This window comes from Lepus europaeus, chromosome 9 (genome assembly GCF_033115175.1).
Source record: "Lepus europaeus isolate LE1 chromosome 9, mLepTim1.pri, whole genome shotgun sequence".
Taxonomy (NCBI): domain Eukaryota; kingdom Metazoa; phylum Chordata; class Mammalia; order Lagomorpha; family Leporidae; genus Lepus; species Lepus europaeus.
The window spans coordinates 17,867,358-17,884,423 of record NC_084835.1 but is presented as its reverse complement, the minus strand read 5'-3'; the positions used below and the strand labels follow the sequence as shown (position 1 = coordinate 17,884,423).

Below are 17,066 nucleotides of genomic sequence, written 5' to 3'. Positions count from 1 at the left end.
CATGTAGGTACAGTCGGGATGTTAACCAAAAAGTGGTTTTTCCAGAGGAGATGAAACGCCAAGTAATCCGATTCACTCATCACACACTGAACACATGTATCAAGTTATCACAGGGTAACCGAAGCTTACCTAATAAATGAATTTAAAAATCAATCTGGGATGTTTTACTTTTACTCATTAAAAGGCAAAAAAAAAAAAAAAAAAAAATCTCCTGAAGTATTAGTAAGGATCAAAAGGTTACTTTCAATTAGCCACGGAGATACAAGTGTTTTCAGAACTTTGATTTAATATTCTGAATTTTCAAGTACACTTTACTAGAATGCCTTGGAGCAAATTTAACATTTTAAACATTTCTGGTTTATAGCTACATCTGCTGGAAAAGCATGGAATGGGATTAAGCTACATTTATGCATTCCTTGGATTATTCTAATTTTGCAAATAATAATGAAACAAGGGATTTCTTTAGCTGCAACAAACATCCTTTGTAAATCATTTTTAGATAGTTGTATCATAAAGGTAACTTTTTAAACCAAAGAAACTTCCAAACTTTACAACAATATCAAAATTCTTATGCATTAAATTTTACCAACTTAATTAAAAGCTAAGCACTTCAAAGTTTTTTTTAACAAAATAATAGTGTCAATCTAATTTTAAGCACTTAAGAGGCTTTCCTTTTGTCTATTATCTAAAATTGCCTGTTCACATCAGGTAACATCTGAGTAGGTAGGTAGGCAGATAATCCCTTTAGCCTCCTCAGTGACACTGATGGAAAGTAAGGACAAAGAGAGGTGAGACAAACTTAAGTCTTGAAACTACACACTCAAGGAAAAAAAAAATATTGTGCTGGCCAGCCTGCGGGAACAGAAGAGAGTGAAAACACAGGCCACGCCTCAAAGTCACGTCCCCGAAAGGGCAGCAGCAGCAGGGCCCGCGGCCCAGACTCCACAATTTACCCAGGATCCCTGGCAGCTCCTGCACGACGTGACAGATGAGCAGGTCCAGGCAGCTGGACAGGTATTCACTGCCACTCTGCTGCTCCTTGCCTGGCGTGGTCTTCCTGCTGTCTCGCTCGATGTACATCACCAGTCTACGAACAGAAAGTGCAAAGGTTACCTCTCGTGATGAAACCGTCGAGAGCATGTGTCCCAAATCACAGCCCGGCCAAGTGCTTCCCGAGGGCACGGTCCCAACCATGTGGACGTCAGGATGTCTACCACCCTGGCAGGTGCAGTCTAACTGTGGGCCTTGGAAACCTCGGAACATTTATGCAGAAAGAACAGGGGGCGACTTTGAGTCTCTCTGCCGATGTACGAGAAAAACAACGCCAATTTCCTTTGCACAGTGGAGAGAAACCGCTGTCTCCAAATGATAAATCAAAGGCGGGGATACTGGGGCTGCAGAGGGCCCCTGGTGTTCCTAAGACCCAAAGCAGCAGCGAACGCTGGCTGCACTTTCAGTGGCCATTAGTATTAAACCTGCTCAGAACCCCAGGCAACTTGCATGAGTTCCAATTCTTTCAGTAAATCGTGGACATAAATCCAAAGAAAAGGTTTTATGTTACAGACACCAGACGCTGTCTCAACATCTGGGTTGGACGTGTCTTTTTTCCCCCTAGTTTTCTGAGACCTGCCTTCTAAGGACAACCTATTTCTTTTTCAAACCACAGCAAATCTGAACCAGTCATCTCCAGGGAAAAGGGCAAAGGTCCATTTCCCTTCCTAGATATTTAGGGCCAAGCTGTGGGCCCTCCTGACATTCACCCCCTCTTTGCTAGGCCAACTGTTCTCCAAAGTTCCCTTTGACCTTCAACTCTCTCAACAGAGTCCACCGAAATCTCTTTAGGCCAATCTCCCCATTTGCCATCATCCATCTCTCTCCATTTCCATTGTTCTTAGACCATCCAATTTTTACTTAGAATTTCCAATCAATTCCCACTGTCAACTGGAGATGGTTCTTTAAAGAGTATGAACGCACACACACACTGAAATCTTGACACTTGGCATTTACGTGGGTCTCTTAGTAGGTTTAATTCATTGGTTTGTCTTTCTTACTATTTGGAGCCCTACAACTGAATACACAAGGAGCAAGTTAATCTTGATCCCACATCATCACCAAGCGTCCTCTGCTCCAGTCACAGATTACGGCCCAATGCATATTCCAATAAATACATGACACTGGTTAAGAGGCAGAGAGACTACTGATGAGCCAGCTGAAATGAATCAGTAATACTCAAAAACAGCCCAAAGCACAGGACTTTCAGGTAATGAGTAAGTCACTGAAGAGTCAGACCTCTCCCACTGCACAACGAATTGGGCACCAAAAGCAGCAGCTGTGGGAGTCGGCACAGGGCCAGCCTGGGCCTCCCAGGGACCTGCAGCACAACCCACTGCCAGTGTGGCCTGGAGCTTCCAAGACAAATGCACTGATTCCAAGAACCTATCAGCAGGCACCTGCTCCATCAGACTAATGAGCAGGATGAGAAAATAGTGAGGCGGTGGGACCCCTCACCTCCCTTTTCTGCTAGGATGGGGAGCTTGGCCTCTCGCTGCCCAGCCTTGCCATCTGCAAGGCAGCACTTCCAACACCGAAGACTGGACACATAACTGCATCTCCCCCAAGATCCGGATTTCAGACATCCCCTGTAACTACAGCTGCTCTTGCCGCTGCTCACTTGTGCGAGTGAGGCAGTTTTCCTCCTGCCCTGACACTTCCACCCAGTCCCCCAACCCTTCTTTGTGACAGGATCGTATCACAGCACTGGATCCACCTCCCCCTTCCTTATGAACTTTGGATCTCATTCCTTTCCATCCTCCCAGAAGCTTCAAATGGCCAAAGATCTGCTTTTCTCATTACGTGTCATTCTTCCCTATTTAACAAAGCACTGCTCACGCGCCTTATGCCTCTGTCCCCCTTTCTCAAACTGTCTTATGTAAAGCTTTATTTCTTCCAGCTTTATGTTTTTTTTAAAAGGTTTATTTAAGGATTTGAAAGCCAAAGTTACAGACAGAGGAGGAGTTTCATCCACGTCTCCCCGAAGCGTGGCAGGGGCCCAAGTCCTTGGGCCATGTTCTGCTGGTTTCCCAAGTGCATAAGCAGGGAGCTGCATCAGAAGTGGAGCAGCAGGGACTTGAACAGGTGCACATGTGATGCCAGTGGCACGGGTGGCAGCTTAAAGTGTGCCACAACGCCAGCCCTATAAAGCCTTATTCGTTCATTTTTATTTGAAAGAGCAACACAGAAAAAGAGATCAAGATCTTTTATCTTCTGGCTCACTGCACAAATACCCATGGGAGTGGGGTTGGGTTAGGCCAAAGCCAGGAGCTCAGAACTCCCTGCAGCTCTCCCACATGGGTGGCAGGGATCCAAGTATGTGAGCCATTATCTGCTGCTGCGCAGGGTACACACAAGCAGGAAGCTGGATCAGAAGCAGGGTTTTACTCCTAAGCCACAACACCTGCCCTTCAGTCAAACCCTTTAAAAGAGACACCGGGGGCTGCCACTGTGGCGTCGTGGGGTAAGCCTCCATCTGCAGCAGTGGCACTCCACAGGGGCGCTGCTTCGTGTCCCCGCTGCTCCTCTTCTGATCCAGCTCTCTGCTGTGGCCTGGGAAAGCAGTAGAAGATGGCCCCTGCACCCATGTGAAAGACCCAGAAGTTCCAGGCTGTGGTTCAGCCCAGCTCCAGCTGTTGCTGCCATTTGAGGAGTAAACCAGTAGATGAAGACCTTTCTGTCTCTCCCTCTTTCTGTAAGTCTACCTCTCAAATACATACAATATTAAAAAAAAAAAAAAGACATCCATGTGTAATGTCTCCACTATTCAAACTACATTTCCTCCATCTCCCATCACTTTCTCTAAGGTCACTGAAAACCTCCATGACATCAAGTCCAGTGAGCACTCGTCTGCCTTCACCTACTTTGACACGTCAGCCACATGCAATTCTGTGGCCACATTCAGTTCACATTCAATTCTGTTGCCACTTTTGTCCCTCTACCCATCATGCCATTATACTTTCCCAGGTTTATTCTCCAGTTTCTCTGGTGGTTCCTTTTCTGCATCTTTTTCCTTGGTTATGTGTCTAAATGCTTAGGTTTATTAAGACTCTCAGTACCCTCCAGGCTTTCTCATCCCTAACAATGACTTCAATTACCACCTATATAAACAGATGGTTTTTGTAGCCCACATCCAGTCTCCAAGCTACAGACCAATATTCAACTGCTGCCTTGACTTTACATACGCTTTTGTCTCTCCAAAATTCTTCAAACTCTTTATCTGCAAAGCAAACACCATCACCACACCAAACCTGGTTGTCTTCCAAACTACAGTGTCTCACTGTATAGCATCAATTCTTAAACCACAAACCAAGGAGAGTCTTCCTTAAGATCGCCCTGTCACTTCCCATATCAACTTAATCATTACATTTTCCTCACTCCCTTTTATCTTGTACACCCAACAGAGAGCAAGCCACCATATTTTGCTTCTCTAGAACTACTGCAGTAGCTTCTTAGCCCATTTGCTTCTACTCTATCATGCTAACCCTTACACACCCCGTATCAAAATAATTCCTATCAGCCGGAGCCACAGCTCAATAGGCTAATCCTCCGCCTTGCGGCGCCGGCACACTGGGTTCTAGTCCCGGTTGGGGCGCCAGATTCTGTCCTGGTTGCCTCTCTCTGCTATGGCCCGGGAGTGGCCCTGCACCCCATCGGAGACCAGGAGAAGCACCTGGCTCCTGGCTTCGGATCAGCGCGGTGCGCCAGCCGCAGCGCGCCGGCCGCGGCGCCCATTGAAGGGTGAACCAACGGCAAAAGGAAGACCTTTCTCTCTGTCTGTCTCTCTCACTGTCCACTCTGCCTGTAAAAAAAAAAAAAGAAAAAGAAAAATGATTCCTAGCAAGTTGCTCACCTATTTAAAACCATTCAATAACTCCTCATTGTTGCTGACATGCAAATTCTCACAACTTTCTATGTTGGCCTACAAGGCTTGGACCCCAACTATCTTTTTCATTTTGTCTTGACTTCTCTTGAATTTCTAATCTCAGAACCTCCCTGGAAACAAGCCATTGCCTGCACCTGCAGGACTCTCTTCTCCTTTCTTTGGCAATGAATCCCTACACGTATTTTATACTTCGCTGTAGCTTTCACAGACATTCTTAATTAAATCCAACTATGAACTGAAATTGATCACTTGGACTAGTGAGATGGCATTGGTACATGCCACCTTGATGGGATTGTATTGGAATCCCCTGGCACATTTCTAACTCCATCATTTGGGACAAGTCTGATTGTGCATGTCCCAAATTGTACATCTCCTCCCTCTCTTTTTCCACTCTTAAATTTTACAGGGATCACTTTTCAGTTAAAATTTAAACACCTAAGAATAATTGTGTGTTAATTACAGAGTTCAACCACTAGTACTAGAACAACAACAACAACAACAACAAATACTAAAAAGGATAAAGTATTACATTGTACATCTAGAGTCAGGACAAGAGCTGATCAGGTCAAGTGATCAATTTCAGTTCACAATCGATGGCTCTGATAGGTCTAAGAATCAAAGGGATCACACAAACAAGACTAGTGTCTGCTAATACTAACTGATAGAATCAAAAAGGGAGAGAAAGATCCAACATGGGAAGTGGGATACACAGCAGACTCATAGAATGGCAGACGTCCTAAACAACACTCTGGCCTCAGAATCAGCCCTTAAGGCATTCGGATCTGGCTGAAGAGCCCATGAGAGTATTGTAGGCATGGAAAGCCAAGATACCATGGAAAAGGAAAAAAAAAAAAAGAAGAAGATGATCTAAATGAAAGATCTCTGTGAGTGAGATCCCAGTGGAAAGAACGGGGCCATCAAAGAAGGAGGTACCTTTCTCTGAAGGGAGGAGAGAACTTCCACTTTGACTATGACCCTATCGGAATAAGATCAAAGTCAGCGAACTCTAAAGGCTTCCATAGCCCTGGCAACTCATGACTAGAGCCTAGGGAGATTACTGACGCCATGAACTGGAGTGTCAAATTGTTAAGTCAGCAACAGAAGTCACTGTGTACTTACATCCCATGTGGGATCTGTCCTTAATGTGTTGTCTAATGTGCAGTGATGCTATAACTAGTACTGAAACAGTATCTTTACACTTTGTGTTTCTGCGTGGGTACAAACTGATGAGGTCTTTACTAATTATATACTGAATCGATCTTCTGTATATAAAGATAATTGGAAAGGAAAAAAAAAACCTGGTGTTAAACTGGAAATGGCATAGAAAATTAATTAATTTTAAAAAATATATTATGTAGGATCTCTATCTTTAATGTGCTGTACACTCTTATTTAATGCTATAACTAGTACTCCAACAGTATTTTTTTTCACTTTGTGTTGCTATATGGGGGCAAACTGTTGAAATCGTTACCTAATATATACTAAACTGATCTTCTGTATATAAAGAGAATTGAAAATGAATCATGATGTGATTGGAAGGGGAGAGGGAGCGGGAAAGGGGAGGGTTATGGGTGGGAGGGAAGTTTTGGGAGGGGGAAGCCATTGTAACCCATAAGCTGTACTTTGGAAATTTATATTCATTAAATAAAAGTTTAATAAAAAAAATCCAACTATGATACTGACTCATAATATAGAACACACTAGAGTTTTATCCAACTGCAACTTTATAACATATTTTTTATTATCTGATAACGTTTGTCATCCTGGTAAACTTACAAAAAATCTAAAAACCTAGACTACATCTGGTTTTGCTCACCACATCCTTGCATTTCTGGGCACAGTGACATGGAGTCAGCTCTCAGGAAACATTACCTCAATGGGTAAATACGACTATGGAACCTACCGTAAGGTTTGCCATTCCTTGGGCCAGAAGAGTGTCTGTTTGAAACTTAATACTGCTTGATTACAAGTTAAAAACACAAACTTCTACTTAGAGAGATATACCAGGAGCAAAATCTAAAAACAAACTGGGGGGAAAATATTTCCATTTCACACCACAAAAGGTTATAATACACATGTACATACACACACACACATACACACACGCATGCATGCATGCCTCTCAGATTAAGAGAAGATTAATAGACCAAGAGAAAAAAATAGCAAGGAATAGGAAAAGGCAATATATACAGGGGAAAATATGAATGGATCAAACAGAAGTTTGTCCCATTTTGCTCCTTAATGCAATATACATAAAAAAGACTTATGTGTATTGTTAACCCCTTGCATGGCCATAATTCAGGAAGGCTGGTAAGACTGTCATCAAGACTCTGAGCATGGTGAGAACATTTAGCCTAGAGGATAACACGATGATCTGGACAACCACATCCTGTATCAGAGTGCCTGGGTTTTGACTCCAGCTTCCTGATAACGCAGACCCTGGGAGGCAGCAAGGATCACCCAAGGGTTTGGGTCCCTGTCACTCTGTCGGAGACCTGGATGGGATTCTTGTCTCCCAGTTTGGCTCAGTTCAGGCCCAGCCACTGTGGGCATTTAGGAAGTGAACCAGCAGATGGGATGGCTCACTCGCTCTCACGCACAAACAAATGTATGTATATTAGGACTGAGGGCACTGCTCCTCTTATTACAATGATGCTGGAAGTATAAACAGGAACAAATCCCACAGAGTAAATTGGCAGTTTATCTCAACAATTCAAAGTGTCATCATTCCACCTGCACAAAGAAATTATTCTATAGCGATCCCTGTGCACACATGTCATGACCCGTATTCACAGTGCGCTACTTAAAAGAGCAAAGAATTGGAGTGGGAGGAGTCCAGGAAGAGGGAATGGGTTAAGTAAAATATGGTACAGCATTAAAACACAGACATTAAAAAAGGACAGCTCTTTACACATGGCATGGAGAGAACTACAAGCTGTGCTATTAAGTAAAATAAGTGATGATTAAAATCAGATGTTTTGTACAGAAAGAAAATAATTTTCATTAATATTTGCTCAGACCAAAAACAATTCAGAGGATACACAAGCAATTAATAGTGATGTTTTATTTGCATGATGGCAACCTGGGGCAATGGGGCAGGAGAGACATCTTTGAAATTTTTGGTCTTTGAACCACAAACATGCATTACCTACTCAAAGCTTTAACACAAGTGTTTTGAAAGATATTAAATAATACTTTTGTCCTAGTATTTTTTAGGTAACAAATACTCAATTACACAGGCTACCTAACCAAATCATCAATGCCAAGCACAGGCAAACCGACGACTCCTCTTTCTAAGACCTGTGCTTCAGGGGCCATAGTGGCATAGCAGGTAAAGCCACCGCCTGCAGTGCCTGCATCCCATATGGCTGCTCTGCTTCCAATCCAGCTCTCTGCTATGCCCTGGGAAAGCAAAAGATGGTCCAAGTGCTTGGGCCCCTGCACCTGCATGGGAGACCTGGAGAAGCTCCTGTCTCCTGGCTTTGGATTGGCATAGCTCCCGCCACTGCAGCCAATTGGGGAGTGAACCAATGGATGGAAGACCTCTCCTTCTGTGTGTAACTCTGACTTTCAAATAAATAAATCAATCTTAAAAAAAAAAAAAAAACAAAAAACCTGCGCTTCACAGAGGGTCATGTGTAAGGCTACCTTTCGAGAAGTGAACCAGCAACAGACTACCCACAAAGCTATGTTACAGCCTCTGTTGAATGTGATTCCCAGATTCTCTGCTGCAGTGGGCTTCATCTATTAACTTGGCAATATAGAGACAGAGATGTCAAGCAAACCTGGGTATCATCCCCAGCCTTAGCACTTTCTAACAGTATTTCTTTTTAAGATTTATTTACTCAAAAGGCAGAGATAGAGAGAGAGAAAGACAGACAGACACAGACAGACAGAAGAGACAGAGAGACATCTTCCATCTGCTGGTTCATTCCCCAAATGGCACAACGGCCAGTGCTGGACCAGCGCTTCATCTGGGCCTGCAATGTGGGTGCAGGGACCCAAGGACCTGGACCATCTTTTGCTGCTTTCCCAGGCACATTAGCAGGGAAGCAGTTGGGAAGTGGAGCAGCTGGCACTCAAACCAGCTCCCATAGAGATGCCGGTGCTGCAGGTGGTAGCTTAACCCATTATGCCACAACAGCGCCATCTTGAACAAACTGCCTCAACTCTTAGGAGCTGTAGTCCTCTAATTGAAAATGGGAGATCGGTGTCTGCTGTGCAGGACTGCTTTGAGGAATGAAATGAGAAACAGAGTGAGACGTGGGGACTACCCAAGATGCAGTAGCAGCCGTCACCACCACCGCACTTAGGACCATGTTTTCTTGAGGACACAAATCTTGAAGAGAAATTTCCTGGAGTCTTTCTCTCCATCTCCTCGTCTCTCTCCCTCTCTCTCTCTCTGTCTGGATCTCTCTCACTCGCTCTTACGCTCTCCTCTCTTTCCTTCTTTTCCCCTTCCTTCCAATCTATCCATTTCACCCCCAATAAGCCCTTTCCCTTAAAAAAAAAAAATATTCCGAGAGTCGGCTAACTGCTTTCCACCTGACTCACAATCACCATGGTCAAAACCTCCACCTCCAGTTTCCCCTCCAGTGCATCTTAAATGTCTTATTAAAACGACACCGCATCGGACATCTCTCTACAGAAATATGCGCCATTACAATGGTTTGACGCCTTCTCATGTAAGAAGAACTCCAACATTTTCTTTTGTGGGGAGAGGGGTGGGTAACTGGCAGGCCAACTTTGCTTAAGAGACCACGAAGAATCCACCACCAGTGATTTGCCCGTTCTCCCACTGAGAGACATCGGGGCTGCTTTTCTTCCTGCAGTGGGCGTTTCTCTGCGAACTCTGCTGTATCCGACTCCTAGCGCAGAGTTGCCAGAGTGCCCGCAGAGCACAGAGTTGCCAGAGTGCCCGCAGCGGAAGGCAAACTCAAAGGTTCCGCTGGCTAGCACCACCGAACCGGCTGTCCCGATTGACTCCTGCCCGTGGTGGGCGAGCTCCCCCAGTTACAACCTCAGAGTCACCCAGTCGCATCAGATTCGATTTCCACCCATCCAGGGAGTCCAAAATGGTTACCCTGCGGTCTTGATTGGAGCTTCCATGAGGACTGCTGGTGGGAAGCACACTTGGATACGGCTTCACTGTCCGTCTGTCTTCTGACGTGCGGACCTGCTCAGCCCGCACCAGGTTGCTGATCTGGTGTCGCAGACTTCAGGCATTGTTTACATTGTCTGGGTCTTTCCTCTTCCCCTTCTATTTTCTCCTCCCCCACCCCCTCACTCCTCCCACTGGAAACCAATTGATCATACGGGTTTAGGTAGAAATCTAATTCCAGGGTCTGGTGCTATAGTGCAGTGGGTTAAAGCCCTAGCCTGAAGTGTCGGCATCCCACATGGGTGCCAGTTCTAGTCCCAGCTGCTCCTCTTCTGATCCAGCTCTATGCTGTGGCCTGGGAAAGCAGTGGAAGATCGCCCAAGTTCTTGGGCCCCTGCACCCACATGGGAGACCCAGAGGAGGCTCCTGGCTTTCAGATCGGCACAGCTCCGGCCGTTGCGGCCATCCAGGGAGTGAACCAGTGGATTGAAGATCGATCTCTCTCTCTCTCTCTCTCTCTCTCTCTCTACCTCTCTCCGTAACTGTCTTTCAAATAAATAAAATAAATTTTTAAGAAAAAAAAATCTATTTCCATTGCTTTTCCAAATGGATAACCACTCGCCCGTACCATTTGTTGAAAGATAGTTCTGAAATCAAGGGTGAAGGAAGAGGAATTTAAAAAACAAAACTAAAAAAATACTTGTGACTATCTGACTGAAAGCAGTTTGGCTTTCTCTACCTAGTGCATCTAGGCAATCACCAGTAGACTCACACAAAGACAGAAGTCTGAACTCTTGATAAAGTGAAGCAGAAAATCTCTGTGGTTCAGCCAGTTAAAGATCCGGCTTGCAGTGCCAGCATGCCTTATGGGCACTGGTTCGAGTCCCGGCTGCTCCATTTCCAATCCAGCTATTGCACCTGAGAAAGCAACGAGTGGTCCAAGTGCTTGGACCCTTGCATGCACGTGGGAGACCTGGAAGAAGCTCCCGGCTTCCGATCAACACAGCTCTGGCCATTGCAGCCCTTTAAAATAAATAAGTGAATCACTTTAAAAATAAAACAAACAAACAAAAAAAACCCTGGCCTGAAGAACAGCAGATCAACTGAAGCAGAAGCCAGCAAACACAATCAGGGAGACGAAGAGAACGTGTGCAATGCCAATGCTGAGACTTCGGCTCCCTTCCTCTCCCAGGCCCCCAGGGATCTCCCTTCTGCCCGGCCAGAGACCAGAACGCCCTTTACGTGCTCTCGTTGTCCAGACTAACTGGCCCTAAAGAAACATTCAGAGGCCCTGATGCTAACATTCTCAGAAAAAACGGCCACACAGATGATCTTAGTGTGAGGTCAAAGTCAGCAAAATTTACCCACACACTGCGACCTTCTGAAATAGGCTGCCTGTCTCCAGTCTTCACCAGGAGGTCAAACAGTACCAGACACCTCAGAGTCTGACTTCTTTGCTACTCCTCATCTCCCTTCTATTTCACTGCCATGCAGTATTCCGCTGTGTGACTACACCACGAAGTATTCGTTTTGCTGTGGGTGGACACTCGGGCTGTTTCAGTTTATGAGTCGCACTAAGCATGCCTCCCATAGGACGTATGTCAACACTGCCACTGAGTTAAGTTCTTGGAAGTGAACACTGGGTCACAATGCATCCCTCAACCCACGTTAGTAGATACAGCTCATCAGCTTTCCAAGGTGGTTCTTAAGTCAATTTGTAGTCCAACAGATGAGTACGAGAATTCCAGCTGTTCCGTATCTTTGCCAAAACCCTGCATTGCCAGGCTTTTTCATCACAGCCATTGTGCTGGCTATGTATTTGTACATACATCTGAGAGACAGACTGGGAGGAAGGGAGGTAGATAGTTATCTTCCATCCACTGGTTCACTAACCAAATGGCCACAACAGCCAAGATTGGGTCGGGCCAAAGCCAGGAGCCAGGAACTCCATCGTGGTCTCCCACGTGGGTGGCAAGGGTCCAAGTACTTGGACCATCTTCCACTGCCTTCCTAGGCACATTAACGGAAATCTGGGTTGGAAGCTGAGGCTTAACCTGCAGCACCACAACACTGGCCACCAGAAAAGTTTGCTAATTCCTTTTTCCTACATTGATCTGTAAAGGATACAGCACCATTTGTGGTACTAATGTTCTCCCCTGTGTGTCTTCTCTTCTCCATGTTTTCTTTCTTTCTTTTTTTTTTCTTTCTTTTTTTTTTTTTTTTTTTTGACAGGCAGAGTTAGACAGTGAGAGGGAGAGAGACAGAGAGAAAGGTCTTCCTTTCCATTGGTTCACCCCCTTAAATGGCCACTACGGCAGGCAAACTGCGCCGATCCGAAGCCAGGAACCAGGTGCTTCTCCTGGTCTCCCATAAGGATGCAGGGCCCAAGGACCTGGGCCATCCTCCACTGCACTCCCGGGCCATAGCAGAGAGCTGGACAGGAAGAGGAGAAACTGGGACAGAATCCGGTGCCCCAACCGGGACTAGAACCCGGAGTGCCGGGCCACAGGCGGGGGATTAGCCACGTGAGCCGCTGCGCCGGTCCTCCATGTTTTTCATCCTTTTGTCTCTCCACCCTGATTCCAGATAATTCAGGTATATGAATTCTCTATTCAATACAGTCTAATCTGCTCTTTTTTTATTTTTACTTTTTGACAGGCAGAGTTAGAGAGATAGAGAGAGGGAGAGGGAGAGGGAGAGAGGGAGAGGGAGAGAGAGAGAGAGAGAGAGAGAAAGGTCTTCCTTTTCCGTTGGTTCACCCCCCAAATGGCTGCTATGGCCGGCGCGCTGCGCCGATCAGAAGCCAGGAACCAGGTGCTTCTCCTGGTTTCCCATGCAGATGCAGGGCCCAAGCACTTGGGCCATCCTCCACTGCACTCCCGGGCCACAGCAGAGAGCTGGACAGGAAGAGGGGCAACCGGGACAGGATCGGTGCCCCGACCAGGACTAGAACCCGGTGTGCCGGCGCCGCAAGGCAGAGGATTAGCCTACTGAGCCACGGCACCGGCCGGTTGAGATGATTTTAAAGAGGGCTTTTCTCCCTGTCACAGGAAATCCTCAGTCACAACAGGCAGAGAGAGCAGTGACAACAGAAATACTGAACTCTGGCAATCAGGGAATCCAGAAGAAATCTCTCACTACACTGCCTAGCCTCCCCCCCGCCCCCCCAACAACAACAACAACAAAAACAAATTAGAGTTTAAGAATGCAAATCCAAATTGGCCTCTAAGGAATTTTTTCCCTCAAATTCAAGATCTCCATTCTAAGGCTTAACAATATGTTTGCTCAATTACCATAGTCTGAAGTATGTTTTGTTCAAAGCAGAAACTATTTACTGATTTCAAACACTAGCACAGGCCCTTCACAGGCAAGAAAGCATCCATCGCATCCGCTGGGACAAAATGAAAGGCTGATGGGATCCACACCACGAAACTCGCTCTAGAAAGCTGCTTCACGTCTCCGTGAGCTCCCCAGTGGCTCCACGCTACGGGGCCTGTTGTCACAGGCTATGGGGGAACAGAGCAGCTCGGCTGGTAGGGGAACACTGCTGACCGAAAGACTTCATTCTATGAAGGAAATGAAGGGTGGAAACGCTTAAGTGTGGCATCCATGAACATTTTACAATGGTTCTACGACAAGGCTGCCATGGTTATTTCTTAGCATTCTACAAGGGCATCGAGTTAAAAGACCCATTCTGTCAACGGTAACCCAAGTGACCCGCCATGAACCAGATCCATTCTTCTCCCCACACCTCCACTATCTTTAACAGAAAGACTTCTGATTTAGACTTGTTTCCCAAACCACCCGCCCCCTGGCACCCCGTGTCTCTCCAATTGTAGCTCTAATCCTAATTCTCTCTGCCTCATCTCTGTAGCAATCCTGATGCTCATTCTACACACATCCACCTTCATGCTTTCTTATCTGTTCTGTCTTATGTCATAGCTCTGTGCTCTGGGGGCCAAACTCACCATGTCCCATGGCTGTTCCTATCTCTGCTACCCACGGCAGTGCAGAGTCTGTAATAAAATGAGCTCTAGCAGCACACAGGCGATGATGTTCGTTTACTCATTCAGTAATACTCTACGTACTGCAAGGACGGACAGAGACAGCTAAGAAGAACGGTTGGCTACAAGCAACTATAATAGTTCAAATGGAACGGTGCGGGGGCTCCGGCTGGAGTGGCAGTGTGGAAATGGTGCAAACTGACAGCAGCTTGGGTATCTAAGTTACAAATCATTAGATTTGGTGTTGCTTAGATGTGAGATACGAGAGACGGGAGTCAAGAACGAACTCCACATAACTATGCTTCAAGGAGGGCAGTGAGGCCATCTACTCAGATGCATCAAGCCTGCCAGAGCAGCAAGGCTGGGGCAGAAAAGTCCGAGTTAGGTAAGCATGGTTGCCAGCTGAGACGTCAGTACCTGAGTTCTCAAAGGATGAGGTCTGGGCTGATGACATGCCTCTCATAGGAGGTCACAGGTGGATGCTCTCGAAGGCCATCAAATTCAGTGGGATAAGGTGGGGAGCCAGTGGTCAAGAACACAGCCATGGGCCTGCCGCAGAGGCTGGGATGACAAGCAAGGCCCAGCACAGGTCACCGAGAAAGGTGGCCAGGCAAGAAGGCAGGCAACCTGAACAGTGCCCCGGTCCCAGTTCAGAAAGCTCTAAGGAATACGGTGGGCATCGCGCTTCTGGTCAAGGGGAGTGAGGTTATTCAGACTAACATCCCCACGGTGAACACAACAAAAGTAACAAGTGTCAAAGAACATATAATTTGCTAAAGTACAATTCTATTTAAAATATAATCACATCAAATTACACGGATCACACAGAACTGTAGAAATGACTGAGTTGACCTCTGTTACAGGAACACTTGTGACACCAAGCTTTCAGGGACAGCTTCACACACGGGTGCAGGAAATGCTGTCTCTGAAACAATTTAAATGCAAGAAAAGACGCTACACCCCAGAACACTGTCAGATGGGATAGAAACAAAAGAAACCAATGTCAGAGAGGCAGCGGTGACACTTCAATGCTGAAGTTAAAGATGTGCATAGAATGTCAAACTAAGGCTATTTGATGAAATGGAAGAATAGAAAAAATTCTGAGTGCAGTATCTTATATACATACTTTTAAGTATATATGCGTAACCACAGTAATAAATTAAATATTTACAGGTGTCTGTTTAGTTCATCAAATTCCTTTTAAAATTTTACATATTTACCCTGCTCCACCACCCCAAAAGTAATCTTTGTTTTTGGACATTCCTTTGAAAAATGAAGCTGTTGTACAATCAGAAATGCCTTGAATTCAACTAAATGGATAATTAAGAAAATTAATATAAACATGGCAATTTTTTATTCCATTTTCCATTAATTTTTTCGTAATACCTTCAAACCAAATGTTTTTATCAGATTATTCTAGCTCTCATGTAGAAAATGGATTCTAGGGGTGGTGGTACCAGACCAAACGGTGGAGAGACCAGTTAGGAGGCAGCATCACGGCCCAGAGGAGATTTGCTGGCTTGGAGGGGATGGGATAGATGGAAAGAAATGGGCACACACAGGGATGTCTTCTGGATGAAGAGTCAATGTAACTGGCTGATGAACTGGACTGAGTAATCAGAAGAAAAATGTCTATGTGGGCTCATCAGAGGGCAGGGCTGAGCAGCCTGGATGTGAGGAAGTCTGGGAATCAGAAGGCAGATAGGAAGTCGATTTGATTTGTTTATGACAAAACAAGCTTCCTCTTGGCGGGCAGTGGGATATGTATGGGATGGGACAAGGGTCAGAAGACCATCACAGCACACAGGTGGTCCCTGAAGCCACTGGGTAACATGGAATCACAACAGGACAGTAATGAAAAAGAACACAGATAGGACCTCAGGGGAAGCAGAAAAGACAGAACCAGCAAAGGACAGAGGGGTGGGAAGACAGCGAGGAATACTGAGTTCCTCCTAGGAGAGCCACAGGGTTATGGGCCACAAGGGTTCACATTGTCAAGTTGAACCCAAGAACGTCACTTTGCTTTTTAATATATTCACACTAGAAAGCTGCATTCAGCCTAACAACAGGACACTGTTCCAATCTCAGCCAGAACTTGCAAAGAATTTCCTGAAAGTGATGGTACAGATTAACTGGCCTAAGGAAGCCCCAAGCACACACAGGAAAAGAACCTGCCTGGTTAGTGGGCAGAACCCAGCAGCTTCCTCAGCCCGAAACAGCAGGAGACCAAGACAAGTTTAGACTTAAGGGATTATAAGAAGGGGTGAGTTTCTCAACCTTATGAACATTTTTTTTTTTAAGTAATTGGTGCCAGGAAACCTAACCACAAAGAGAGAGAGAGAGAGAGAGATCACAGGGAGACTGAAGGAATGAAGGTTTCCCAATGAATGACTGTGAAAGTGACTTTACGGATTATTAATCTGATAGCATCACAGTGAACAGACAAGAGAGGGAGGGAGCCACAGGCTACTGGGAGTGTGCAGGTGAAGAGGAGAAGCCAAGGGACTGTAAGAACCCACTGATGGCTGCAAACGCTGTGGGCAGAGGACAAGGTTGCCGTCGCCCAGTGTGGAAAGAACGGCAGGCTAGCACTGGGAGAAGTCCACCTCAGGGGTTTGGGGATGGAGACTTCATTTTCCTTGCTTTAACTCAACCTGGTTCCTCCTTAGAATGTCTACCCACCCCGCCTCCACTTCTATCTCCCCCGAAGAACGATCGATACTCCCTACCAGTTACATGAAGCTCTATGTGTCCATCAAGAGAGTGTCCACTGGCCACGTCTATGCTGGTCGCAATGGCTCTGCGCCACTGGAGTACAATGCACACTGTGGACAAGATCCCATTTAGATGCCTGCTGGGCAAAATCCTCCCTATGGCCGCACACGATTTCCACACTATCAGAACACCACACTCTTCTTTGCTTCGCTCCACTCTGAGTCCATTTTTATCTGCGCCCTGCACATCCTGTAACTTTTACCCGTCACTTTGTCTCACGCCAGACAATTTGGATTTTAAAGGTGGGGAC

The 17,066-nt window shown here is 45.9% G+C and overlaps 1 protein-coding gene across 5 annotated transcripts in view; it reads right to left on the bottom strand.

Annotated features, from left to right (window-relative positions):
• Positions 1–17,066, bottom strand: part of ULK4 (unc-51 like kinase 4) — a 597,001-nt gene that overhangs the window by 396,353 nt on the left and 183,582 nt on the right. For all 5 annotated transcript variants that reach the window (XM_062200117.1, XM_062200120.1, XM_062200121.1 and 2 more), the window contains one exon: positions 954–1,087. In XM_062200117.1, the coding sequence (XP_062056101.1) occupies positions 954–1,087 (134 nt within the window). The remainder of the gene's footprint in view (positions 1–953; positions 1,088–17,066) is intronic.